Source organism: Mustela nivalis (assembly GCF_964662115.1).
Source record: "Mustela nivalis genome assembly, chromosome: 18".
Classification (NCBI taxonomy): Eukaryota; Metazoa; Chordata; class Mammalia; order Carnivora; family Mustelidae; genus Mustela; species Mustela nivalis.
The window spans coordinates 56329711-56357266 of NC_139037.1; the positions used below are offsets into that span (position 1 = coordinate 56329711).

At 49.5% G+C, this 27556-nt stretch overlaps 1 protein-coding gene across 1 annotated transcript in view; it reads left to right on the plus strand.

Annotated features, from left to right (window-relative positions):
• ZNF541 (zinc finger protein 541) overlaps positions 1-23914 on the plus strand; it is a gene marked incomplete at its 3' end in the record, with an annotated part of 34171 nt that extends 10257 nt beyond the window's left edge. Inside the window, exons 4-16 of the mRNA XM_082711152.1 lie at positions 1414-1811; positions 5321-5564; positions 7110-8946; positions 10635-10693; positions 10969-11128; positions 11362-11529; positions 12403-12727; positions 20080-20143; positions 20773-20915; positions 21297-21400; positions 22436-22511; positions 23052-23145; positions 23812-23914. Coding sequence (XP_082567278.1) covers positions 1511-1811; positions 5321-5564; positions 7110-8946; positions 10635-10693; positions 10969-11128; positions 11362-11529; positions 12403-12727; positions 20080-20143; positions 20773-20915; positions 21297-21400; positions 22436-22511; positions 23052-23145; positions 23812-23914 — 3678 coding nt within the window. The 5' untranslated portion in view covers positions 1414-1510. The remainder of the gene's footprint in view (positions 1-1413; positions 1812-5320; positions 5565-7109; positions 8947-10634; positions 10694-10968; positions 11129-11361; positions 11530-12402; positions 12728-20079; positions 20144-20772; positions 20916-21296; positions 21401-22435; positions 22512-23051; positions 23146-23811) is intronic.
• Between the last annotated feature and the right edge of the window lie 3642 nt (positions 23915-27556).

The following is a 27556-nucleotide window of genomic DNA, read 5'->3' on the forward strand; positions in this document are numbered from 1 at the left end:
TAAGTGAGCTCTTGGTTTAAATGTCTTCATGAGTGTTTCACTTGTTTCTTTTTAAAAATGTTTGGTCTTGCCCTGTACTGACTTACTCTTTTCTCATGCTGGGTTTTATTGTCTCTCATTGCCCATTTTCTTCCTGACTCTTGGGGGTACACTCTGGCTTGTGTGCAGATTTTTCTTATTTTATTTTTTTAAGATTTTATGTATTTATTTGAGAGGGAGAAGCACGCTGAGCAGAATACATGACATGGAACTCGATCCCAGGACCCTGGGATCATGGCCTAAGCCAAAAGCAGATGCTTAACCAACTGAGCTACCCAGGTGCCCCATGTGCAGAGTTTTTCTTTTTGATTGTGTAGTTTTCCCATGCATGGCTGGACTCTTCCAAGGTCCCAGATCTCTACTTCCTGCAAGCTCAGGACCCTGTTTCCTTTTCTCCTGTGTCAGTTATGGCCCTGGGTTCCAGCTCCCTGGATAATGCTCTTTAATAGGGATATAATATGAATCATATATATAAAGTTTTTTTTAAGGATCCACATTGAAAAACTAAATAGAAGAAGATGAGATTCATCTTATAACATATCTCACCCACTGTATCCAAGATATTATCATTTTAACATGTAGTAATATAAAAACATACTAAACTTATTTTTTTTTTTAAATTCTAAGTCTTGGGGTACCTGGGTAGCTCAGAGGGTTAGGCCTCTGCCTTTGGCTCGGGTCATGGTCTCACGGTCCTCGGATCTAGCCCTGCATTGGGCTCTCTGCTCAACAGGGAGCCTACTTCCCCTCTCTCTCTGCCTGCCTCTCTGCCTACTTGTGATCTCTGTCAAATGAATAAAATCTTTAAAAAAAAATACTAAGTCTTCCAAATCCAGTGTGTGGTTTAGACTCATGGCATGTCTCAGTTTGGGCCAGTCCCATGCCATGTACTTCACAACCCTGTATGACCAGTTGCCGCCATATTGGACAAGAGGCTTAGTATCAGAGTCTGACTTTGCCGTCTGGCTGACTTGAGCCTACACCTCTGAGTTTCCTTTGCATTTTTTCCTTGTTGCTGGCACATGGGGTTTTGCCTCTCTCTTGAGCTTGGCTACGTATTAAAATTTTTCTTTTGTCATATTTCTCTGTGTTTATAGCTGGAGAAAGAGGTCAGTTCTGTCCACCATGTTGCCAGAAATCCTTCCATTTATTCCTTACAATAACCTTATGATGGAGTTTCTCTTATGCCCAGTTTACAGATGAGGAAACTGGGGCTCGTGGAGCTTAAGTGATAACTTGGTGCCCAAGTTCCCATGGCTGTTAAGTGGCAGAGAACAGACCCAAACACAGGTCTGTTTGAACTCCAAGTCCATGTTCCATCTGCCATGCTACATTGCCATCTCATAATTTTGATTCCTCCTCATTCATTTTCAGGAATTAGACAGCACCAAGAGCTTTTACTCCCTGACTCCTTACACAGCCTTGCTTGTCTGGAGAGTAGCTCTTGGCCAAGACCTGGCAGTGGAGAGCCATGGACCAGTACAGCCTCGGGGATGAGGGTACCCTCCCTCCAGAGATGCATCTCCCTTCGTTTTCTGAGAGCCTCAATTGCAGCGACACCCTCAACCGGGATCTGGGTCCAAGCACACGAGACCTGCTCTATGCTGGCCTGAGTGGTTTGGACCTGGACCCCAGCCTCCCAACGCCCGACATGACCAGTGAGGTGCTGGAGGACAACTTAGACACCCTGTCCCTCTACTCAGGGAAGGACAGTGACTCTGTGAAGCTGCTGGAGGAGTTCACAGACCCAGAATCTCAGGCTTCCTTACAAGGTGAGGCTGTCTACCTGGGTCCGAGGGCCTCGAGGGTTGTGCGAAAGCTCCTGTGGCCAGCTAGGGGTTGCTTCTGCATGGATTGGATACGAAAATTTGTATCCTCCACAGGTGACTAGGAAACAGAGGACAGTCAGTTTCTTTTTTAACTTGGGAATTGTTTCCAACTTCCTAGTCAAGGAAACTAAACATTGATCTGGAGGAATAGTGTTGAGAAACTGGGCCATTCATGGATGTCCTGATCTTGTGTGTTGTGTGGGCAGACATTTGAGTTCACAGGAGATTTTCCCACTGATTACATCTCAGAGGCCCTTTTCACGTTTACAGTGTGACCTGGGATCCCGTCTGTCACTTGGTTGGCTAAGCTTCCCCAGTCCCAGTGTCTCATCTGTGAAGTGGAGGGATGATAGTGTCCACTCTGCTTCCCTGCAGAGTATCAGCAGTCAGAAGCAAGAGAAGAAAGGAGTGGAAAATCACTGCACAGACTGTAGAGCACGAGACAGATAGCATTCGTTTCCATCAGTGTCAGTAGAGCTCATCTCAGACTCAGACAAGTCTTTCTCTCCAACAGCAGAGGAGCACAAAGAGAACAGATGCAATAGTTAAATGGCTTGGTTTTTTGGTTTGCTTTCAGTCTTCCCCAACAAGATAAATCCAATTTTCAAAAATTTTTAAAAAGATGTATTTGTTTCTTTGAGAGAGGGCATGCATGGGGAGGGGCAGGGAGAGAGAGAATCTCAGGCGACTCCCCGCTGAGCACAAAGCCTACCTCGGAGGCTCGATCTCACAACCCTGAGTTCCAGACCCAAGCCCAGACCAGGAGTCGGGTGCTCAAGTGACTGAGATACCCCGGTGCCCCAAATTCAGTTTCTGCTAACTCTTCCACTGGCTCGTGGGTCAGTTGCTCAGATGGGTTGACTGAGCTAGAGCCCTTTGGTGGTTCCATTCACATTACATGCATGGAAGGCCATGTCTGTGGTGGCTCTGCTGAGTAGGGATTCAGTGAACATCTGCTCCAGGAGCAGCTCTGGGAAGGTCCTGAGGACTTGCCAAAGTGAGAAAGTCCCAAAGCCCCTCTCCACACAAGCACAGTAGACAAGGGCTCAGCCTTGTCCCCTTGTTGGAACGATGGCCAAGGTGGACTCCTGGAATCATGGAACAGGTACAGTGTTGTAAGCACAGGGCCAGGCCTGAGGGTGCTGCAGGAATTAGGGTTCTCGACTCGAGCCACAGAAACCACCTAAAGAATGCTTGTAGTGTGAATATGTGAGCATTTTGCTGGGCAGAGAACTGGCAGCCTTCGCCAGGTTTTCAGGGGGTTCCGCATCCCTCCCTGCAAAGTGTGTTACCAATCATTAACCTAGTTCAGCTTTTCCTGATGCATTTAAAGAGGAGTCCATTGCCCATCATTACGTTCTGTCTCCTTATACTTCTCCAGCTTACATTCAGGACGATATAAATGCATACACTTGCGTTTGTCGTCTTAATCAAGAAACTAACACACAGTTATTAAAGAAAACTTAGGAAACAGAGAAAAGTCCCATCAGGAAAACTCCCTAGCCAGGCCCCCACATGTAGATTTTGGGAAACACAAGTGAAGGAGCTCAGAAAAAGCCTAGCTTTGCATGGGGGCATCAAGGGTGTGATGCGATTAGAGGTTTTTTTCAAACCGACCATATTCGCTTTCTTACGTGAGGTATTCCCTTGTCATCACACACTACTCCATCATACTTGACCGCACTCCTGCTCATTAGACCGCTTGTGTTTCTGTGAACAACTTTTCACATGCTGCGCTTCCTTTTGGATGAGTTCTCTGAGCCCACTCCTCCAAGTAGGTCTGCCCATCAGAGAACGTACGTCCACCGTTTTCCAATACTCTCCTAACACTGCCTTCTGTGAAGATATGGCCATTTCCCAGGCCAGTGACCCTACCAGATTGCCCGTGTCTTTGCCAACTTTTTGAAACGATGTTTTGTTTTCCGGGTTCGTAGTTGCTGTAACGAGCATTTTTACAGTAGCTTGGCAGAGCTGAGGACTTCTCTGACAGGAGTCCTTTTCTTCCGCATTTAACCTGCTGGGATTAGTCAAACACTTGCCGCAGTAATTTCTTAGTCAATGAGGAGGAGAGCAGGCATGTTGCGGGACAAACAGTCCGGACAGAGCTGGGGGACTGTCATCCAGGCTCCTTTCTGCCATGTCTCTCAGGTTGCACCTGCTGTGCTCGCTTCTGCCCCCAACAGCACTCAGGAGAAGTGGCGGTTTCTTTTTTTTTTTTTTTTTTTTTTTTAATTTATTTTCAGCACAACAGTATTCATTATTTTTTCACCACACCCAGTGCTCCATGCAATCCATGCCCTCTATAATACCCACCACCTGGTACCCCAATCTCCCACCCCCCCCCCCGTCTCTTCAAACCCCTCAGATTGTTTCTAAACTCGCCATCTCATGAAGCAGTCCGATCCGTCATGAAGACCAGTCTAAAGAGCAGGGATTTCTCCCACGGTTGGTCCGTCCACCAGATGACTATGGAAGTGCCCGTGAGTGTGCCGGGAGGGAATTCCAGGCACTGGAGACGGCAGGAGCCCACAGCATCCTTGCATCCATCACACCTGTGTTTCTGGTGATTTGAAATCTGCTTCTCTTCAGTCGGGCACAACCAAACCTAATCTCTGTCCCTTGGAGCAGGACAGAAGCAGGCTCTTTCCTCCCCACATGCTGCCCCTTGAGATGTTGTCCCACCCCTCTCTCGCCTGAGCATTCCCTGTCCCTTCCTGGGTCCTCAGGTGAATGGTTTGTAAACATTTTACCCAAAGGGATACAGAAAACACAGAAATGTAGTCAGATACACGAGAAAAGGAAAACAGAAGTGTCCTCCCAGCCAATGCCATGCTTTCAGCTTGTTTTCTATTCAAATTGTTTTGTCTCCTTCTGTTCTGTAACGGGTCGCTCTTCTCTCACTGAGTAGCACAGTGTGAATATCCATTCATGTCGTCAGATATTTTCCCCCAGTTTTATCTTAAATGCTGTGTCCTAGACCACTGAGAGCGTCCTGCCTGCCCTTTCATCAGATGCTAGGAGGTTTCTAACAGGAAAGGCAGTGCTGCTGTTAACTGCTTTGCCAGCTACGTTTTCGTACAAATCCATGTTTGTTCCCTTAACATCCCAGAAGTGGAATTGGCTGCCAGGAAGGATCTGTGCTTTGCTGAGGTCTTGGATTCTATTTTTCTGGCTTGGCCTTCTGAGAGCACCACGGATGGTCTAGCCATAAATCCTGGTCACCTTGTCCCAGAAGTGCTTCAGATTCCACCGCCACCATCCCTCCAAGTGCCATCCCGGGGGTCCCTTCTCCCCCTCCCCCTTCTCTCTGTGCGCAAAGCTGCTGGAGTTGGATGACATAGACGTGGTCCCTCTGCCCCAGCAGGCTGCAGCCCCAAGACTCACTGAGTGCCTTAGCCATGCCCTCTGACTTCCCCACATGTCCATAACCTGTGCTCTCTCCCTCTGTTTAGACCTTGGGCTTGGTGCCCTCAAGGTACCTAAGGAGGCTGATGATGGAGGCAGGGCCACCTGTGGGAGCGCCAGGAAAGGCAAGCGGCAGCACGCTTCCCCCCAGAACCCGCTCCTGGACTGCAGCCTCTGCGGGAAGGTTTTCAGCAGCGCCAGCTCCCTGAGCAAGCACTACCTGACACACAGCCAGGAGAGGAAGCATGTCTGCAAGATCTGTGGCAAGGCCTTCAAGCGCCAGGACCACCTGTATGTCGGAGTGTGGTCAGGGGGCTGGCGGGGAATGGGCGAGCTGCTCCTGGGTCTCCCTTACCCCAGACCAGGCCCCCCAGCCAGCCGTCCAGCTCCCTGGATGGCTGGGAGCTGTGCACGGACGCCTCTCTGTTCTTACACTGCCCGCTGTGGAGCGCGGGGCCCACACAGCCTGGGACAGGTCCCTCTGCCCAGCCAGCTTGTTCCCACCAGGATGGAAACCGCTGCCTTGATTGCAGGCAGGACCCTTGTGGGTTTCAAGACATATACAGGTTCACTCCAAGGCAATTTTGTCATGCAGGGAATTGGGCGAACTATATAGAGAAATGCTCGGAGTCCCCAGCAGGTGTCCAAGGAGGACAGATCTGCGTCTCATGAGACATGTGTGTGGGACTAATTCAGGGGCATGAGAGATTCCGAAATGCCTGTTTCTAGAATATGGCAATGGAGCATTGTTTTTTCTTACTCCTAAAAAAAAAAAAACAAAAAAACAAACAAAAAAAAAAACTCTTGATTTAAAAAAAAATAAAGCCTCTTGTAAGAGTTAGAAGCCAGAATTCCTTTGTTCTCAGTATCTTGGAAATGATGAGCCTTTCTTGCTAGCAAGACAGGACAGACTTTTTTCAAACCCAGAGACTTGACAGTGGGAGATGGCAAGCCCTTGCATTTTTAGGAGGCTCCTAAACTCCTTCTCTTCAGCTTCCCTCAGAAGGGTTTCGGGAGGAGGGCTTCTAGAGATAACCCCATGTGTCATGCGGTTACTGTCCAGGTTAGGGCTGTTGGGAACCTAGGGCAGGACTGACTGACTTACTTGTTCATGCTTGTAATATGCTAACATAGCCAGAAGTAGGATGTAAATGTAGAAATTACAGGAGGCACATTGCTAGAAAGTTTTTACCGATGGGGCATCTGTAATCTTTTTTCCCCGGGGGGTAGGCTCCAGGTAGCAGTCTCCTTGGAGGAGTGCTAGGAGAAAGCAATGACTCTTGGGCTAAAGGAAGGGTTGTGGGGAAGTAAGCATCTCCTTGAGCGTATCCTGCAGAACCTTAGTCCTTAGGGACACTACAAGAGGCTATTTGAATAAACGCTTCTGTGGACAAATAAGTCCGAGAGACATAGGAAGTGAAAGAGGGGTTTGTCTCCCTACTGCGTGGCTTTCAAATTTGCTGCTCTGATCCTCCAAGGAGCAAATAGTGTTTGTTCAAAACTTGCTTGCCAGCTGAGCCCACGTCCTCAGGGAGCCACTCTGGGGGACTGGTGTTCCTTGGGAACTCACTTTGGGGAACGCAAGTCGGCCTTTCATTGATTTTTTTTTTTTCCCTCCGACGAAGGGTCTGCTTAAAGGTGAGGGACAGGAGTGCCCCTTGCATTTGGCCATCAGTGGCCGCTTGGGTCTCTCCTCATGGGGGCGGGGGGCAGAGCATGTATAGCTTCTGATATGGCCGCACCACTGCCCCCTGGGGACACCCTTGGGGCCCCTGGGAAGCGGCAGCCGAGGCAGCCGCTGACTCACTGCCCCCCCCCCCCACCGTGTGGCTGCAGGACCGGGCACATGCTCACCCACCAGAAGACCAAGCCGTTCGTGTGCATGGAGCAGGGCTGCAGCAAGAGCTACTGTGACTACCGCTCCCTGCGCCGCCACTACGAGGTGCAGCACGGCCTGTGCATCCTGAAGGAGGCCCCCCCGGAAGAGGAGGCCTGCGGGGACTCCCCGCAGGCCCACGAAGCAGCCAGCCAGCCTGCGCCCGCTGGCCTGCGCGCCCCAGCACCCCCGGAAGCCCGGTCCCCCGGCTCCCTCTTGCCCAACCGAGACCTCCTGCGCTGCATCGTCAGCAGCATCGTCCACCAGAAGATTCCCTCGCCAGTCCCGGCCGCCGCAGGGCCCGCAGACGGCGGAGAGGGCAGGACTGTGGCCTGTCTCTGTGCACCCTCTTCCGGGGCCTCCTCCTGCACCTCAGCAGGCATCCCTGCGGCTCCTGGGAACCTGGGCACAGACGTTCCGGAGGAGCCTCGCCCCCTGCGGAAGGAGCCTGCCGCAGCCATGTACACGGCTGTGCACTCGAGAGGCGTGGAAAACGGCGGCTCCGACTCCGCTGAGTCCGAGCCGGTGCTCCCGCTGCCACCCAGCCTGGAGGGCTGGCCTGAGGGTGGTCCCCTACCTGCCTGCCTCCCTCTTTTCCGAGGTCAGACTGTCCCTGCCAGTTCCCAGCCAGCTGGCCACAACTTCCAGTGGCTCCGGAACCTGCCTGGCTGCGCCAAGAGCAAAGGGAACAACGTGTTCATGGTCCACAAGACCCCGTCGATGCCGTCCCGGGAGGGTGGCGAGTCAGGCCCGGGGCCCAGCAGCATCTCCCCCGCAGGGGAACCCTCGCCCAGCCCAGGGACCGTCAATCTGGAGGACACATTGCCCTTCCCTGCCACACTCTTGAAGGCGCCTGGGGAGGCCTCCGGTGATCCCCGATACGCCGGCGGGGAAGACGACGCCTGGGTTTCCAAGAAGAGCAAGTTTGACTGTGACTCCTTCTCGTGGCAAAACCCCGGGGAGCCGGGCCTTCAGGATGCCCAGAAGCCGAGTGGGCTCCCGTCGGACGGCACGCCTCTCTTCCGGCAGCTGTTCCTGAAGTCCCAGGAGTCTCTGGTGAGCCACGAGCAGATGCAGGTGTTCCAGATGATTGCCAAGTCCCAGCGGATTTTCTCCCAGCTCCCTGGGTCCGAGGGCAAGCAGGCTGCCCTAAAGCCCCTGCCGGGGCCCTGGCCGCAGCAGCCAACGCCGCTGGCACCCCCCGTCGACTCTCTCCATGCTGGCCCCGGAAACCTGGAGCCAGAGGGGTCCCCAGCCCGCAGGAGGAAAATCACACCTGTGTTCCCCAGGGAGGCCTCCCCGGCCAGCACCAGACGGGACTCAAAGGGAGGACCCAAAGGGGCCATCGCTCCACCGTCCCTCACGGCCTCATCGTTGGACACCCCCGGCAATCCAGACATCTCCTCTCTGGCCAAGCAGCTGAGATCCACAAAAGGGACCTTGGACCTGGGGGACATCTTCTCCCCTGGGGGCACACGGCAGACCCAGTTAGGTGGGGAGGAACCCTTCGGAGCCCCGCTCCCAGGGAAGCAGGCCCAGGCGGAGAACAGCACGTCATTAGGGGCCACAAAAGGGGAAAAGAGCCAGGCCTGCGCCCGGGGCGGAGGCTACAGGCTCTTCTCCGGCAACCCCAGGTCCCAGCGCTTCTCAGGCTTCCGGAAGGAGAAGGTGAAAATGGATATGTGCTGCACAGCCTCCCCGAGCCAGGTAGCCATGGCCTCCTTCTCCTCGGCCGGGCCCCCAGCAGAGCCACCCCAGGACTCCAAGTCCAAGCTGACCATTTTCAACAGAATCCAGGTACCTGGGCTCTCCCTCAGGAGACCCAACACCTGCCTGTGCTCCAGCCCGGAGTCTCATTCCTGACTTGCTCCCGCATTTACTGGTTGGTCGGGCATCATGTTTCATCTCGGGGGTTCCTCCAGGGCAGGTTTAGAGAGGTGGAAAGGAACGTTCGTGGAGACTGTGGTCCCTCCTGCCCCCTGCCCCCCAAAGAGCTGAGAACGAGGTCTTTCGAGTTGTCAGATGCTTTCTCCCCAAAGCTTTTCCTGCTTGCTTGCTGTTTGCCTTTCACTTCCTTTTGGATTGGCCTCCTTCAGTTCTTCAGAGGATATAAAGGTAGAGGGCCTGCCCCTGTAAATATTTCTGCGTGCAATACCGTCTCTCTCCTGATGGGAGTCACGGTCACGACCCCGGCTGGCCCTGCCGAGCAGTAGTAGCCTGGTTCTTGCTGGTCCTTGTGGATGGCACAGGTTCTGGGCACAGAGAGGGGAGCCGCTCTGTCTTACCCCGGCCCGAGGTGCAGCACCCTTCCCGCCACCCCCACAGCTGCCTTTTTTTTTTTTTTAAACAGCCTGTATCATTTAACTCACCATTTAAAGTGTATCCTCCAGTGGCATTCAGTATATTCACAAGGTTGGGTGTCTGTTACTGCTCTTCGCCAGAACGTTTTCATCACCCCCAAAGAGGCCCTGGACCCTTCGTTGTCTTGCCCAATCTCTCCATCCCTCCTGGCCCCTGGCAACCATGAACCTATCTTCTGTGTCTGCAGATTTGCCCCTTCTGGGCATTTCGTGTAGTTGGAGTAGTTGAAATCACACACCGCGTGGCCTTCTGTGCCTGCTTCTCACGTTTAGGCTGGTGTTTTCAAGGCTCGTCATGCTGTGGCACCTCTTGGTGCTTTGCTCCTTTTTGCGGCTGAGTGACACTCCCCGTACGGCTGGGTCATGTTTTGTGAATGTGTCCGTCAGCTGTCGGGCGTTGTTCCCGCAGCTCAGTCTGTGTGACTGCTGTGAACATTCCCGTACAAGGTCCACGTGCACATAGGTTTCCCTCTCTCGGGAAATACCGAAGCGGGGCATCGGTGGGTCATATGGTGACTCAGTCTGAGGGACTGTGGGACTTTTCCAGAGAGGCCACACCACTCAGCGTCCCCACCCACAGCAGAGGAGGGCGCCAGCCTCACGGCCTCATCAGCCCCGCTTGTGCTCCAGGCTTGTTCACCCAGCGGTGCTTGCGGCTGTGACTTGGCACCTCGGTGCCACTTGCCCCGGCGACTGAAACTGCCCAGCACCTTTTCATGTGCTTAGTGGCCATTTGGAAAGCCTCTTGGGTTACGTGTCTTCCAGATCCTTTGGTCATTTTTAAGTTGTGGTGTTGGACTTTTCATTGCTGAGCTGTGTAGGAGTTCTTTATATGTTATGAATACAAGTCCCTTGTCAGGTCATGACCTGCAGCGATTTTCTCCCATTCCGGGGCCGTCTTTTCCCTCTCTTGATGGGTCCTTTGACGCATGGCAGTTCGGACTTTTGATGAAGTTGAATTGTCAGTTCTGTCTTTCTGGTTCAGTGGCCCCCACCCCTGGGGCACTGGGTCCTCCTCCAAGGTCACGGAGAATTGTACCTGGGCTTTTGTCTCAGAGTCTGACCATTGGAGGTCTTGTAGGCCTCCTTTCCAACATGGTGGCTCAGATGTGTTTTCATCTTCAGGGTGGAAATATCTACCGGCTCCCCCATCCGCTGAAGGAGGAGAACGTGGCAGGTGGATGGTAAGTTCAGAGGACACACCCCGCCCGGCCTGGGGGAACTCAGACCCTCCGATTCCTCTGGTGGCTCTTGTGTGCTGGGCCTGAGTCACCAAGTTCTGGATGCTTCAGTCCTGAAGAGGTATGCATCCGGCCATGAAGATCAGGGCACCCCCTCTCCACTTCCCAGGGTTTATCAAGTGTTAGCAGGGGATCAGACTTAAATAAACAAAGAGAAATTAGTGATGGGGGCCGAGTCTCTTTCTCCCGTTCTTCCCTCCTGCCGTGTTTCCTCACAGTAACCAGCAAAATGGGGGCCCTGCAGACTGGGCAGAGGCAAGGAGCACTTATGTCTGCAAGAATTGCAGCCAGATGTTTTATACAGACAAAGGGCTGAGCAGCCACATGTGTTTTCACAGCGACCAGTGGCCATCACCTCGAGGGAAGCAGGAGCAGCAGGTGAAGTGTTGCGCAGTTGGCTCTGTGCTGCTGGGGCTTCTGGGAGGTTTTCGGGGGGTACGTGACCGACCGGACGTCACTTATCTCAGGATGGAGGTGTGCCCCTTGGGGGAGCCTGGGCAGGGGGCCAGGAGTCAGGTCTGGGCTGCTCTGGAGCGGCCTAGCTGGAGCCGCTCTTCTTCCTGTCCTGCCCACCAGTGAAGCTTACAGAGCCGTCGATTCTCTGCATTCAGGTGTTTGGCACGGAGTTTTGCAAGCCACTGCGACAGATGCCGAGGCCAGAGGGGGATGGGCAGAGTCCTCCAGGAGCTAAGAAGTCCTTGGACAACACGGCTGTGGCCCCTCCGGGGATCCCTGTGCCCGTAGCTCCAGGGAACCGACCCGTCGGGAGCACCGCCAAGGTGGGTGCCGGTCAGGCCGCTCTCTTCCTGCTGCTTCCCCTGCCTGCTGACCGAAGTGGCCGAGGGAAAGCCCAGCCAAACGTCCAAAAACTCTTTGAGTCTCGGAGCGAGCTCATTCAGTCACTAACATCCTCTGCTCCGCGGTGTCCGCCTATGGGAGCAGCGCTGCAGACTCTGGTGACTGCGCCTCCCCGGGACCTGTTGGTCCGGTAGTGAGTAGACCTGTCCGCCAGGCTGTGAGGGGGACTGGAGGGAGCAAGAGAGCATCCTGAGGGGGCATCAGGGATTCAAACTAAGGAGGTCAGGGGGTCTTCCCAGACGAGGTGTGGGAGCAGAGACCTGGAGGAGAGGAGGAGTGGGACTGGCAGAGAGGAGCAGAGATCGCATGGAGGTGACAGCATTGCAAGTTCACATGCCCGGTCTCTTCAGCCCATACTGGAGGATCCCGCCGGACAAGCCCGGGGGTACGGGGACGGGTCGCATGGATATCTTTGCTCGTCTTGCAGGACCTATTGCTATTTTTCATTTGCTCAAGCTGTGGCCCTCTCTGCTCCCCACTATCTAAGGGCCATGCATTTTGACAACTGATACTGGCCTCACCTATTTTCAGATTCCCCTGAGTCAAGGCCTCTCCTTGAGGGCACGGGTGTGGGGAGGAATCCTGTGGCTTAGTTAGGGTCTGGGGTCTGGCTCAGGTGCAGAGGCCCTGTTCTGCTCTCTATTCTGAGGGCCCCAGGCATGGACGTGCTAGGCTGCAGGACCTGTGTCCCTCTGTCGTGGGAGTCCGTTCCCTCTCGCCCGCTATCCTGAAGACATCTGTGTGGCGAGGTGCCTCAGGAGATCCCCTGAGTTCTGAACTCTCTTCTTCCGCAGGGACCAGAGAAAGATGGGGAAGAGAGAGACAGCAAAGATGGCAGCCAACACCGGAAGCGGAAGAAGCGCCCCCAGTCCAAGGCATTGTTCATCCCTCCTCCACCCTCGTCCTTTGGGGAGCCAGGCCTGGGGGGATGCCACCAGAGCTGTCTGCGGTCTCCGGTGTTCCTGGTGGACCGCCTCCTCAAGGGACTGTTCCAGTGCTCCCCTTACACGCCGCCCCCCATGCTCAGCCCCATCCGGGAGGGCTCAGGGCTGTACTTCAACACCCTCTGTTCCACCTCTGCTCATGCCGGGCCTGACAAACTCATCAGCCACATACGTGGTGAGTGACGCCGGGCATGACTGTGGTCTCTGCTCCAGGTGGGGCGGGCCTGCGGGGGGCCGGGTCCCCTCCCTCCCACCGCGCCGGGCCTGCTATGTGAGCCCCACGGCTGTTCGGGAGAAGCCCAGCACCCCCTGGGACCGGCAGTCTTCTAGGTGCAAGAATTTTACAGCCAGAAAGAAAACGCAGGGACTGTTGACTCTGACCACCGTCCTGCTCGCCCTTTGAGTAATTTTACCAGTTTGGGCCAGAACAGAATTCATACACCATACAAATCACCCACTGGAAGCAGACAGTGTTTCTTTAGTATTCTCACAGCTGTCTAATCCTAGGGCAGTTTTGTCACTCCCAAAAGAAGCACCAGATCCACGCAGTCACACACACCCTGGGACCCCCTTTTCCCCCTGCCCTGAACAACCACTCCTCTACTCTTTCTCTCTATGGAGCTGCCCATTCTGGACATTGTGTATAACTGGGCTCATACCGTGGGGGACATTTTGTCTAGCTTCCTGCCTCAGCCTCCACAGACATCCATGTGACAGTGTATGCCACAGCTGCACGCCTCTTTAGGGCCCGATGACATCCCACAGTCTGGACATGGCACGTTCTGCGTACCTGTCCCTTCCTTGATGGGCATTTGGGGCATTTCTGTCCTCCGGCTGCTGTGAGTTATGTGCTCCTGAACACCGTGTTCAGGTGTTTGTGGGACGTTTCCTTTTCTCCCGCGTATGTTCCCAGGAGGGCAGTTGCTGGGTCATAGGGTAGCTCTGAGTTTAACCACTTCCGTCACCACCAGACCGTTTTCCAAAATGACGGACATGTTTTAAATTCCCTCCAGCGTCGTATGAAAGTTCCAGCTTCCCCACATCCTTGTCAGCTGTCGTGGTCTTTCTTCTCATGTGACCATCCTGCTATGTGTAAGGTGGTTTCCAGCTGCATTTCCCTGATGGTTCCTGAGACTGAGGGTCATTCTGCGTGTTTACCATCTGTTTGTAATCTTTTCAGATCCTTTGCCCGGATTTTGAATTGCGTTGTTATCTTTTTATTATTCAGTTGTAAAAGCTTCTTTCTCTATTCTGGAATGAAGGCCTTTATCAGGTACATGGGTTTGCAGACTCTCTCCCATTTGGGGCATTGCCTTTTCATTTTATTTGTGGTCTTGTTTGTAGCACAAAAGTTTTTAATTTCAATGAAGTCCAATTTATTTTTTGTCACTTGTGCTTTCCTTGTTGTATCTAAAGTTTTGCCTGAGCAAAGATTGCAAAGATTTGTCTCTCTGTCTTCTTATAAGAGTTGTATCATTTTAAGTCTTAAATTTATGTCTGATCCATTTTGACTTTTATGTATTGTGTAAGGTGGGAGTCCCAACTCATTCTTTTGCATGTGGCTGTCCATTGTTCCAGCGCCACTTACTGACAATGCTGCTCCCGGGGCACCTGGGGGGCTCAGTGGGTTAAGCCTCTGCCTTCAGCTCAGGACATGATCTCAGGGTCCTGGGATCAAGTCCCACATCGGGCTCTCTGCTCAGCGGGGAACCTGCTTTCTTCTCTCTCTCTCTCTGCCTGCCTGTCTGCCTAGATGTGATCTCTCTCTCTGTCAAATAAGTAAGTAAAATTTAAAAAAAAGAAAAGAAAAAGAAAATGCTGTTCATTTCTTCTTAAATTGGCTCTGCACCTTGTGGAAAGCCAATTTACCATAAATGACTTGAGATTTTCTGTTTTAATGCAGACATTTACAGCTATGAATTTCTCTCATAGCACTGCTTTAGCTGCATTTTACAAGTTTCAGCATGTTGTATTCTTATTTTCATGTATCTCAAAGCATGTTCTGATTTTTTATGTCTTTTATAAAAATTTTATTTTTGAGAGATTTATTTATTTATTATTCAAGTGGGGGTGGGGTGCGGCAGAGAAAGAGGGGGAGTCAGACTCCCTGCTGAGCAGCGAGCCCGATGCGGGGCTCCATCCCAGGACCCCGGAATCATGACCTAAGCCAAAGGCAGACACTTAACTGACTGAGCCACCCAGCCGTCCCTGTTTTTTTTGATACAGTGATTATTAGGGAGTATGTTGTTTAATTTCTGCCTCTTTGTGAATTTTCCAAGTTGCCTTTTTAAAATTGATTTTTAATTCTGTTGTGGTCAGAGAATATACTTTGTATTAGTTCAGTGCTTTTACTTTTTTCGAGGCATTTTTATGGGCTAGAATACATTCTGTCATGGAGAATGTTCCGTGTGTACTGCAGAAGAATATATTCTCCCAATGATGGGCAGAAAACACTGTAGATGTCTGATATGTGCCGTTAGTCCAAGTATTCTACTTCCTGTTGTCCTTCTGCCTGGTTGTCCTGTGCATCATTGAAAGTATTTATGTATTTAAGCTATTTTTTTAAAGATTTATTTATTTGAGAGAGAGAGAAAACACATATGCGCGCCTGAAGGGAAGGGGCAGAAGGAGTGGGACAGAGAGTCCCAAGCACACTCCGCATCAGGCACAGAGGCTGACTTGGGACTCGATTCCATACAACCTCGAGATCACCCCCCGAGCCAAAATCAAGAGTCAGTCAGTCAACCGACTGCACCACCCAAGCGCCCCTCCAACTATTATCTTTTAATTGTTCATTTTATTCTTTAGTTCTATCAATTGTTGCTTTATGTATTTATGGAATCTGATTTAGATGCATTATTTTTATATAATTGCCATATTTTCCTGATGACTTGACCTTTTATCATTATGATAGGATATCATTTATCATTTTTACAAGAATTTTGTCATTTTCTTGAGTAATATTTTTTGTTTTAAAGTCCCAGTTTGCAGGGGCACCTGGGTGGTACAGTCAATTAAGCATCCAACTTTGGATTTTGGCTGAGGTTGTGAACTCTGGGTGATGAGGTCACCCTGCGTTGGCTCCGCACTCAACAAGGAATCTGCCGGAGACTCTCCCTCTCCCCCTTCCCTACCCTGCTCCCTCACTCTTTCTCTGTCTTGCAAATAAATCTTAAAAAATAATAAAGTCTAATTTTCCTGACATTAGAATAGCCATTCCAGGGCTTTTATGATTGTTTTTCACTTGGTCTGATTTTTCCTGTTCTTTTACCTTCACCCTGTGACTTTGAAAATAACACGTGTCTCCCACAGACAGCGTCGGTTGGATCATATTTTTATATCAGTCTGAGAAACTGCCTTTTGATTGGTTTGTTTAAGCATTCTCTTTTATGAGCCAGTGATGCAGTTAGATTTATATCTGCCATTCTGCTTTTTATTTTCTATAGGTCTCATGTCATTTTCTCCTTCTGTTCACCCTTTTCTGCTTTCTTTTGTATTCAGTGAATATTTCCTTGTAGAACACATCGTTTCCTTTAATTTTTCACTTTCTCTTAGTCATTTCTTAGGAGTTGCTGTAGAACTTAAAAAGATACATCTTAATTTATTAGAGTATGCTCAGTTGTATATTAATTTAATTTAATCAAATATAAAAACATAGCTATCTAATTCCATTTCTTCTAACCCTTCTGCTATTATTGTTGTATGGATATATATAATATTATGTTATATATGTATATACACATATATATTAGAAACCCAGAAATACATTGTTGTAATTATTACTTTATGTAATTTTGTGTTATAATAAAGAAGACAATAAAGGAAAACAGGCATTATTTATAGGGGTGCCTGGGTGGCTCAGATGGTTGGGCATCTGCCTTCAGCTCTGCTCGTGATCCTGGGTCCTGGGATTGAGCCCCAATTCGGGTTCCCTGCTCAGTGTGGGGTTTGCTTCTCCCTCTCTCTCCCCACTGTCCCCCCTGCTTGTGCTCTCTTGCTCTCTCTGTCAATGGAGTCTTTAAAGAGGAGGGGGAAAAAGGAAAGCAGGCATTATAGAGTTTGTTTTATTGTCCTTCTCACTTACCATTACTGATAACTTCATTTATTCCTGTGGATTCAAGTCACTGTCTGGGGTATCCTTTCTTTACTGTAGTGCAACTCCTTTTTATTGCCACACATAGTATATTTATTTTATAGGCCCACAATACATACTGTTTTATGTGATTGTTTTTCAAGTCCATTAAAAAATATGTCATTATAATCTTAAAATTACCCATATAATTACCTTTACCAGCACCCTTTGTTTTTTTGTTTTGATTTACTTACTATCTCGTATTGTTTGCTTTCAGTCTAAGCAACTTTCTCTATTATCAGTATGGAGATACAATGTACATAAAATTTATTCCTTTAAAGCATGGAATACAGTGGGTTTTATTACAGTCACAGGAGACCTGTGCAACCATTGCTACCGTCAGGTTTCAGAGATTGTCAGCACTTCCAAAAGAAGCCCCACACTCCTTAGCAGCCACTCCTGTCCCTGCCCCCCACCCCCACCCACAGGTAACCTCTAGTTTACTCTCTGTCTCTGTAGATTTGGCTAATCTGGACATTCCATATACTTGGAATCCTGCAGTATGTGGTGTTCTCTGACTGTTTCCTAGCATAATGTTTTCAGGTTCCACCTGTGTTGCCGGGTGTGTCAGTATTCCATTCCCTTTTATGACTGAATGATAATCCACCTTTCTTTCTTTCTTTTTTTTTTTTTTTAAAGATTTATAGAGGGTAGGGGGCAGGCAAAGGGAGAGGGAAAGAGAGACTCTCAAGCAGACTCCCCATTGATCATGGAGCCCAACTACGGGGCTCAGTCCCATGACCCTGAGATCATGACCTGAGCTGAAACCAAGACTCAAGACACTGAACCGACTGAGCCCCCAGGCTCCCCTCCCCTTTACTATTTCTTATAAGACAGATCTGATAGCAACAAATCTCAGTTTTTATTTATCTGAGAATAACTTTATTTCACAGTTATTTTTGAAAAGTAATTTGCTGGATATGATTCCTGGTCGATAGTTTTTTTATTTTCAATGACTTGAATATGTTATCCTTCTGCCTTTGGACCTCCGCTGCTTCTGACAAGAAGTCAGCTGTCAACCTTACTGGGGTGCTCTTGCGTGAAGCAAGTTGTTTTTCTCCTTTTACTTTCAAGATCTCTATCTTTGGCCTTCAGCATTTTGCCTGTGATGGATGTGTCTAGACATAGAGCCCTTTGTGTTTATTCTCCTTGGTGTTTATAGTTTCCTGGCTGTATATATTGGGTTTTTGTTTTTGTTATTTACCAAATTTGGGCAGATTTCAGCTGTTGTATCAATGCCATGATACTTCACATGTTTTGTCGTCCCTTCCTTGTCTTTCTCCAGTACTCTGATTACACGTATTTTGCGGCACTTAATGATGACCCCCATTTCTCTGAGGCTCACTCCATTTTTCTCCATTCTTTCTTCCCGTCTTCAGATTACATAATCTCCAGTGATCTATCTTCAGATTTGCTGATCATTTCTCCTACCAGCTGAAATCTGCTGTTGAGCCTAATCTTGGTTATTGTGCTTCTTTTTTTCCTGAAGATTTCTTTCTTTTTGAGAGTTGGGGGAAGGGCAGAGGGAGAGAAGGCATCTCAAGCAGACTCCCCACTGAGCTCAGAGCCCCATGCGGGGCTCAATCTCATGACCTTGAGATCACGACCTGAGCCAAAACCAAGAGTCAGACACTTAAGTGACTGAGTCCCTCAAGCACCCTGGTTATTGTGCTTTTTTAATCCCCAAATTTTCACTTGGTTCTTTTAAAAATCTTCTCTTTACAGTATTCTCTCTTTGATAAGAAGTCATCATACCTCCCTTTAATTCTTTAAGCGTGGATGCTGCTGAAAGAAGAAGTCCCTCTCCTTGGGTGCACCTGCCTAGGGTGAGGCACTCCAGGTAGAGCTTCTGTTAATGAAGCTTGGCCTCCAGTGGGGAAGTGATGGGCAGATGCCATAGACTTTCACTGTTCTTACCAATATTTGGTCATTTTCTTAAATGAGTATTTCCTAAAATGCTGTATGCTTTTAGGACAGCTTCCAGAGACCTTAGCTTCCTGTTCTATAAAATAATTTTTAATCAGTTAATTTGTCATCTTGCTGAGTTCCTCTGCCTCTTCCATGCAGTTTTTTCTTTAAATTGTGTGCTATCAGGGCACCTGGGTGGCATGGTCGGTTGAGTCACCACCTCTTGGTTTCACTCAGGTCATGATCTCAGAGTTGTGAGATTGGGCCCCATGTCAGGTTTGTGCTCAGCCCCAAGTCTTCTTAGGTTACTCTCTCCCTCTCCATCTGCCCCTCTCCCCTGCCTTCTCTCTCACGTAAATAAATCTTTCTTTAAAAATTGTGTTTTATGATGATAAGTTAACATGAGTCTCCCTTAAGTGAGTAAGTGCTCAGAACATCATTGTTGATTATAGGGACCACGTTGCACTGTGGACCTCTAGAGCTTACTCATCTGGCTTACCCAACACTTAATGCTCATTGATCAGTAAATACCCACTCCCCACTCTCCTAGCCCCTGGCAACCACCATCCCACTTTTGATTATATGAACTGGACTATTTTTTAAAGATTTTCTTATTTATTTAGAAAGAGCGTGAGCATGCATATGGGTGGGGGGAGGGGCAGAGAGCGAAGGAGAAGGAGAGAATCTCCAGCAGGCCCCGTGCCGAGGGCAGAGCCTGATGTGGGGCTCGACCCCAGGACCCCGAGATCATGACCCAAGCCAAACCCCAGAGTTGTATACTCAGCCAACTGAGCCACCCAGGTGCCCCTGAATTGGACTATTCTGGATACTTACATAAGCAAAGTCATGCAGTATTTCCTTCTCCGTGCCTGGCATGATGTTCTCAAGGTTTATTCGTGTTGTTGCCTATTGGAGGTTCCTCTCAAAAAAAAAAAAGGTTGACTCGTATTCCATCCTATGTAAATACCACATTCTCTTTACCCACTCCTTTGTCGAAGGACATCAGATTGTTCCCACTCGGCTGTTGTGAATAGTGCTGAGTAAACATGGAAGTGCAGTTATCGCTAAGATACTGGTTCGAGTTCTTTTGGATAAATACCCGGGGTGGGGGTGGGGCTGGGGCGCCGCCTGGGTGGCTCAATCAGTTGAGCATCTGCTTCTGGCTCAGGTCATGATCCCAGGGTCCTGGGATTTAGCCGCACATCGGGTGCCCTGCTCAGTGGGGAGTCAGCTTCTCCCTCTCCCTCTGCCATTTCCCCTGCTTGTGCTCTCTGGCTCCCTCTCTCTGTCAAATAAATAAATAAAATCTCAGAAAAAATACCCAGAAGTGGGATTGCTGGATCTTACAGTAGTTCTCCTTTTAATTTTTCGAAGACTCTCCCTACCACACAGCTGTAAAGAGCCGGTTTTTAGCTGTGCCACGAAGGCAGGCAGAAGGGCCTTATGGTCAGTCTTCCTGAGGCTTTTGTTCTTGTCGCGTTTTCTAGATCAAGTGGACAGCTCTTTCGGCATTTGCATGGTAAAGGATGACACCAAGATCAGCATTGAACCGTAAGTTGGAATAGACTTAGCACTAGAGGGTGCGTCCTTCCAAAGTGGGGGTGCTTCTACCTGCCTTGCGGGCCTGTATCAGTTTTCCCGGGGCTCCTTCGTCACAGGAGATCAGGTCTCACTATGGAGCCTCCCTAAGAGAGAAGTGCACTTCTGTGGGTGTAGGTGGGAAGCTCCCCTAGTATTCTTTCTGTCTAGACATACCATAGCTGGGGCCCCGGGGACAAAAATGCCCAGGACCCTGGGGTTCTAGGTAAAATTGGTGGTGGTATGGTCCAGACTTTCGAGTGTCCATAGGGTGTGGCTGGATAGTATGGCCGTGGGTGTAGAAGCATGAGAGCTATCAGCATGTACTCCCCTGTCCTGGACCCGCAGCGACACCTGAGGCCAGAGATATGGCAATAAGGAAAATGAGAGGAGGGAAGGAAGTACTCCTTTGAGGGGTTTCTGGAATGCCTGTACGTATCTGTCAGGGATGATGGACACTGAACACGTCTGGCAGATGGCACAGGGTTTGCATCCGGCAAGGCTGTGGCCTGAGAGAAGGGAATACCACCTGTATCTGTTTCATTTCCCGTCTTAGTCACGGGTGTCTTTCCCGCGTGTCTGTGTGTGCGGCCCTGTTTCAGACACATCAACATAGGAAGCCGGTTTCAGGCTGAGATCCCGGAGCTCCAGGAGAGAGCGCTGGCAGCTGCTGACGAGCACGTTGCTTCTCTGGTCTGGAAGCCATGGGGAGATGTGACGACCAACCCAGAAACGCAGGACAGAGGTGGCTGAGGCTCTGGGGCCAAATTCCAGTGGGCCCTGCTCCTAGCCCCCACCCCATGTCTGAGGACATCTCCTCCCAGTTCTCCCCTCGGGCCCAGAAGCAGTACCCGGGGTGAGGAGGCGGGAGGGCGCCCCTTGGTGCTGCACGGCTTCTCCGCAGCTACAGTCTCCCGCCCACAAGCCCGGTCGGCTGTTTGGCTGTTTGGGGCAAGGTTTGTGCCTGTCCTTCTTGTCCCTCCCTTTCCTCATCCCACTTTCAGCGGAGATGTAAGGGGGCCAGTGACAAGGAGCCCGCCCTCTGTGCTGTCGGGGAAGTCTCCCCGGCACTTGCTGACTCCCTGTCTCCTCTCTCACACTCTGCTGGGATGGCTGCCGGACACAGTCACTGAGCTCTGCAACGTGGCCTGCTCCAGCGTGATGCCGGGAGGGGGTACCAACCTTGAGCTCGCTCTGCACTGCCTGCACGAGGCCCGGGGCAGTGTTCAGGTGAAGTGGAGGCAGGGCCAGGGGCAGCGGCCGGGGGTGCCTGGGGGAGCTGGAGCGGCAGGCGCATGCCCTGTGTGGTCTGCTTGGGCAGGCCACTGTCCTTCTTCCCGGTGGCTTTGGGATCGGTGTGGTCCTCATGAGCTGCAGGCGTGGGCTCTGGTGTGACAGCAGTGCCGGGCTCCACCAGCACACCCAACTTGGGTCCTGAGCTCATCAGGTTTCTTACTGAGCTTTCTCTCTTCGAATAAAAACCTGTGTATGAAAACTGCTGGTGCATTAGAATTGCCTGTGTCTCCTCTGAGGACCCTCCTCAGTTTGCTGAGTAGTGGGAGAGGAAGAGGCCCATCACCGAGCCAGTGCCACGGTCCTGCTCTTTCTTGAGCTGAGAGGCAGCGGCTGGCACATAGTAGGTGCTCTCAACAGAGCGGGCAACCCACCTTTCTGGGGTTCCGGTGAAGGCTTGGTAATGAATGTTGTGATGTGGGGGCCGGGGCCAGCTTTGGGGCCCCAGTATTGCTTTCATGCTCATGTTGTCATCTTGAAATCCTTAGTAAGTTTTGGACAAGGGTTTTCATTTTGCGCTGGGTCCCACAGATGCCACAGCGGGCCTGAAGGGTTACTCTGGGGAACAGGACAAAGTCCCTTTCTTTATGGGCTTACATTTGAGAAGAGCCAAAACAGCAAATAGTTCTGGAAGGTGGCTGGATAGCGATTAGCGCCATGAAGGAAACAAAGGGGGCAGTGGGCAAGGGCAGGGCTGTTTCAAATGCTGGTCCTTGATGGCAAGAAACGTGCACCACAGGAGCAAACCCACACAGCCACTGTCTCCTGGTCGGGAGCACCTTCCCGGGAGCGTCCACGGCAGCTGCGCTCAGCGGTCACAGGTGTGGGCTGGTCCGAGGACCCACCCCACTGAGTGTAGGGCTGGGGAGAGTCTTTGGGAGAGCCGGCGGTGGCTTCGGAAGGAAGGAAGGAACAGAGGCGAGACTCTTCCTCCCCTCTGTGTAAAGTATCCTGCGGCCCCTCTTGTTCCAGGTCGCCCTGGAGACCCTCTTACTGCGCGGGCCCCAGAAGCCACACACTCACCCGCTGGCCGACTACCGCTATGCAGGTGACTGGGCGGGGGTGTGGGCGTGGTTTCTGCCCAGCTGAGACCTCGTGATAACAGTCCTGACAGCAAGCTTCACCTGTGCCTTTTGGGAGTTCTCTTGGGGCCTTCACCTGCCTTTCCAGAAAGGCCTTCCCTCTCCCTGGGGTGGTGGGGGGTGAGGGGACAGGACTCCGTGGGCCTGTTTTCTGCTAGTTACATCCTGCCTTCCCCCTTTTCCGTTGATTCTCGGGGGGGGGGGGCATGCCCAGCCTGGAAGGGGATGCCCCCGGGCCAGGGAGGGGAGGAGGCAGACTGAGCTTCAGGGGTGAGAGTGGATGCGCCAGCCCTGGAGTCAGGCAGTCTCCGTGGCTGCCTCGGTAAAGCACAGATCATGAGGACCCCACCCACTGAGGTTTTGTGAGGACTGTAGCTGATGAAGAAAGTAAGGGGCTTAGCAGAATGTTTGACACATGATCATGCTTAGTGATGGCAACTTTGGGAAGGACGGTGGTCTGCACGTCAGCCCCGTCCTGTCCCCATGCTTGACTCTTTCTCTGATAGGTTCTGACATCTGGACCCCCATGGAGAAGAGGCTTTTTAAGAAGGCATTCTGTGCCCACAAGAAGGACTTCTACTTGATACACAAGACGGTAAGGTGAACGCAGGTGCGCTGGCATAGACAGGGCCTCGCCTTGCGCAACTGAGCCCAGCTAGAGCAGAAGGCCCTGCCATTCACATTGTTGTGAATACCTCCAAACAGTACAGAAATGTGTCAGTGCTCAAATAAATGAATGCTCCCATTCTCAGCTTGAGGAATGCTCCAGTAAAGGGCTCCGTGTCCTCCGCAGAGCCTCTTCTGGCGGCTAACCTTGGCCTGTCTGTTTGTGAGCCTCAGGCTTGGCACGGTCTGTATGCCTCTCTTGCTCGCCCGTGCACGTCCTTATGAAGGCCGAGATCCTTCTACACCAGATGTCCTGCGGGGTTGTTCTTCCGTTAACCTGATGACCACCGACCGACCCATGATCCAAGTGTAACCTTGGATGTTTTCGTATACTTACACCCACACAAGACCATCACCACGGTCAAGATCACATCAGCCCCCCCCCCCATTTCCCACACCCCTTGGTCCTCTTTCATGCCACCCCTGTCCCTAGTCAACTCCTTGTCTCCTTTCTGTCCCTGTAAATTGGTTTGCATTTTCCAGAGTTTTTTCTTTGGAATCGTTGTACGACACGTGCTCTGCTTTGGCTCCTCCTGCTCAGCATCCCCGAGCTCCATCCGGGTGGCCGAGTAGCAGTCACTCACCCCCGTTCATTGCCAGGGACCGTGTCACTGTGTGGGTGTACCACCGGCTATTCGGTCTGTCGCCTGTGGATATCTGGGTGGTTTCCAGACACTGGCACTTAGAGATGAAGCCGCTGTGAGCCCTGAGGCGTGTGGCAGACTTCTGTAGCACTGTTTCCCTGTGGGGTGAATGCCTAGCAGGGGGAGGAGAGTATTGTGGGGTGAGGGTCATGTTTCACTTTGAAGAAGCTGTCGAACGGTCATCCAAAGCCATCGTGGCACTTCACATGCCCACGGGCAGCTCAGGAGACTTCTAGGGGCCCCTCGCCCTCCCCAGCGCACCCCACGGCCAGGCCTCCTCTCGTCGCCTTTCTGAGCACACGACACGGCCTTCGCTCCCTGCGCTTTCGAGGGACTGACGATGCTGGGCATCTTTCCCCCCGGCCTGCGTGCCGTCCCCACACCCTCACGTGCTGAGCTGTCTGCTCCCAATCTTTTGTTTATGTTTTTTGGGGGGGATGGGTGTTTGTGTTTTGATTAAACTGTGGGAGTTCTTCATTCCGAACCAAAGCTCTTCTTCTAGATACCTGCCCTGCACGTATTTGCTCCCGGTGTCTGACTTCTCAGTGTCCGTTCAACAGTGTCTTTTCAGAAAAAGTTTCAGATGCTGAGTAAGCTCAGTTCATTAATTTTTCTCTTAGGGACCATGGTTCTGGTGGCATCTCTAAGAAAGCTTTGCCTACCCAAAGTCACCAAGATTTTCCCCTATGTTTTCTTTATAAGCTTTATGGTTTTCAGTTTTACGTTTAGATTTATGATCTGTTCTGGGTTGACCTGCCGTGCAAGGTACAGATTGGGTTCATTTTCTGCACATGCACGTTTAATCCTTCTAGTACCTTTTGTTGAAAAGAATGCATTTTCTGCAGCCAACGGCCTTGGTACCTCGGTCAAACATCAGTTGGCCGTATACATACGTGTTTGTTTCTGGACTGACCATTTTGTTCAGTTAGTCTATTTGTGATGAACTGTTAAGCTGTCACCATGCTCTTTATTGCTGTTGATTTGTTCTTTAACCCTGTTATTCTTTTTCAAAGTGTTTTCTATCCTGGGTCCTTTGCATTTCCATGTGAATTTTAGAATTAGCTTGTCAATTTCTTTAAGAAAATTTTGATAGGCTCTTGTCTGGTACGGCGTTGACTCTCCAGGTCAATTGCAGACAATGGATATCTTTAGTCTTCCTACCAACGAACAAAGTGGATCTGTTTATTTAAGTCTTCAATCTCTCTCCATGGTGTTTTGAAGGTTTGGGTGTATAGGTGTTACATCCTATTTATTAAGTATTTCTACTTTTTATGCTGTTATGGAAGGCTCTTTTTAATTTTGTTTTCCAATGGTTTCTTGCTGGTATATATAGAAATAAAATTGAAATAATATTGATCTTCTGTTCTGCAGTCTTGCTAAACTCATTTATTCGATTTCGTAGCTTTTTTGAAGATTCTGTTGGATTTTCTACATAGACAATCATATCATCTGCAAATAAAAACACTTTTAGTTCTTCCTTGCCTTTCATCTTTTCTTGCCTCACTGCACTATGGAACCTCCAGTAACTTGATGAGTAGAAATGGTGAGTGGACCTTCTGGACTTGTTCATGATCTTAGCAGGAAACCAGCCCCTATTTTCCCTCCTAAGTATGATATTAGCTGTGGGGTCTTTCCAGATGTTGCTTATCCGGTTGAAGAATTCCTTTTATTCCCAGTTTGCTGAGAGTTTGTTTCGGTGAAGGATATGAGGTTGTATCAATAGTGCTTCCTTGGCATCTGTCGAGATGCTCATATGGTTATTGTTTTTCATTTTAGCATGACCAGCTACACCGATTTTAGATTGTTAAATCGGCCTCACATTTCTGGGATGAGCTCCACTTGGTCCCAATGTCTTGTCCTTTGTATATATATTGTTGGCGTCTATTTATTAAAACTTTGTTTAGAAGTTTTCGTCTGTGTTAAGGAGGGATATTGGTCTGTAGCCTTTTTTACTTGTAGCATCTTTGGCTTTCGTATCAGGGCAATATGGCCCTTACTGAACGAGTTGGGAAGTATTCCCTACTCTTCAATTTTTTGGAAGAGCTTGTTTAGAATCAGCTTTATTTATTCCTTAAATATTTGGTGGTGAAGTCACCTCAGCCTGGAGTTTTCTTTTCGGGAAGGTTCTGAAATGCAAATTCAGGTGTTTTATACATGTAGGGTGATTTGCATTGTCGCATCTTCCTGAGTGAGCTTTTGTAGTTTTTCTCTTGAGAAATTCATTCATTTCTTCTAAGTTGTCTGATATATTAGCAAAAATTGCTTGTAATAGTCTCATATTGTCCTTTTTATATTCATTGACTATAGGGATGTTACCTCTCTCATTCCCGATACTGGTAATTTGTCTTTTTTTTAAATTTTTTCCTGACCAGTTTGGCTAGAGATCTATCAAATTTATTGATTTTATTGATTTTTCCTCAAAAAGCAGCTTTGGCTTGTTGATTTTTTTTCTGTTTAATTGATTTCTGCTCTGCTGTTTATTATTTCATTTTTTATGCCTACTTTGAGTTTAATTTGTTCTTTTCTAGTTTCAGAAGGTGGAAAATGAGATCATTGTTATGAAACCTTTCTTCTTCCCTCATATAGGTATTTGATGCTATAAATTTTCCTCAGAGTACTGCTTTGATACATCTTGGTATGTTGGGTTTTCATTTTTACTTAGTTCAAAGCTTTCACTTCCCTTTTGATTTCTTTTTTGAGTAAGTTATTTATTTATTTGGCACAGAGAGAGAGAGATCACAAGTAGGCAGAGAGGCAGGTAGGCGGGGGCAGGCGGCACGGAGAAACAGCCTCCCCGCCGAGCAGAGGGCCTGACACAGGGCTCCATCCCAGGACCCTGAGATCATGACCTGAGCCGAAGGCAGAGGCCTAACCCACTGAGCCACCCATGCGCCCCTGACCTATGAGTTGTTTAGAAGTGTGTTATTGAGTCTCCAGATATTTTAGGATTTTCTGGAGTTCTTCTGTTACTGACTTTTAATTTAATGTCACTGTGGTCAGAGAAATACTTCATGTGACTCGAATCCTTTTAAATTTTTTGATCCTTGTTTAGTGCCCAGAATATGGTCTATATCTTAGTATGGGTCCCGAGTACTCTTGAAGAAGGTGCATTCTGCCGCTGTTGACTGGAGCTCTAGAAATACCAGTTCAAGATGGTCGATAATGTGGTTTGGATCTCCCATACCTTTACCATCTCCTTGTTCTAGCCATTATTGGGAAGGGGTTATTAAAATATTTGGTTGTAACTGTGGATCTATTTTTCCCTGTAGTCCTCTCAAGTTTTTCTTCGTGTATTTGAGGCTCTGAGTTAAGTGCATAAACATTTAGGATTCTTATGTCCTCTTGATCAGTTGTCCTTTTTATCATTATAAAATGATTTCCTCTATGCCTGGTATTATTCATTGCTCTGAAGCCTATTTTTCTGCCATTACATTATTATATATATTATATTATATTATATTATTATATATTATATTATATTATATAAGAAAGCCAACTATTCCAGCTTTCTTATAATGGGTGTTTGCCTGGTATATCTTTTTTCATCTTCTTACTCTTAATCTATTTGTGTTTTTATATGGAAAGTGTGTTCTTATAAGTCGCATGTGTTGGATGGTGCTTTTTAATTTGTTTTAATTAAAGTATAATTAATATACAGTGTTATATTGATTTCATGTGCACAATATAGTAATTCAGTACTT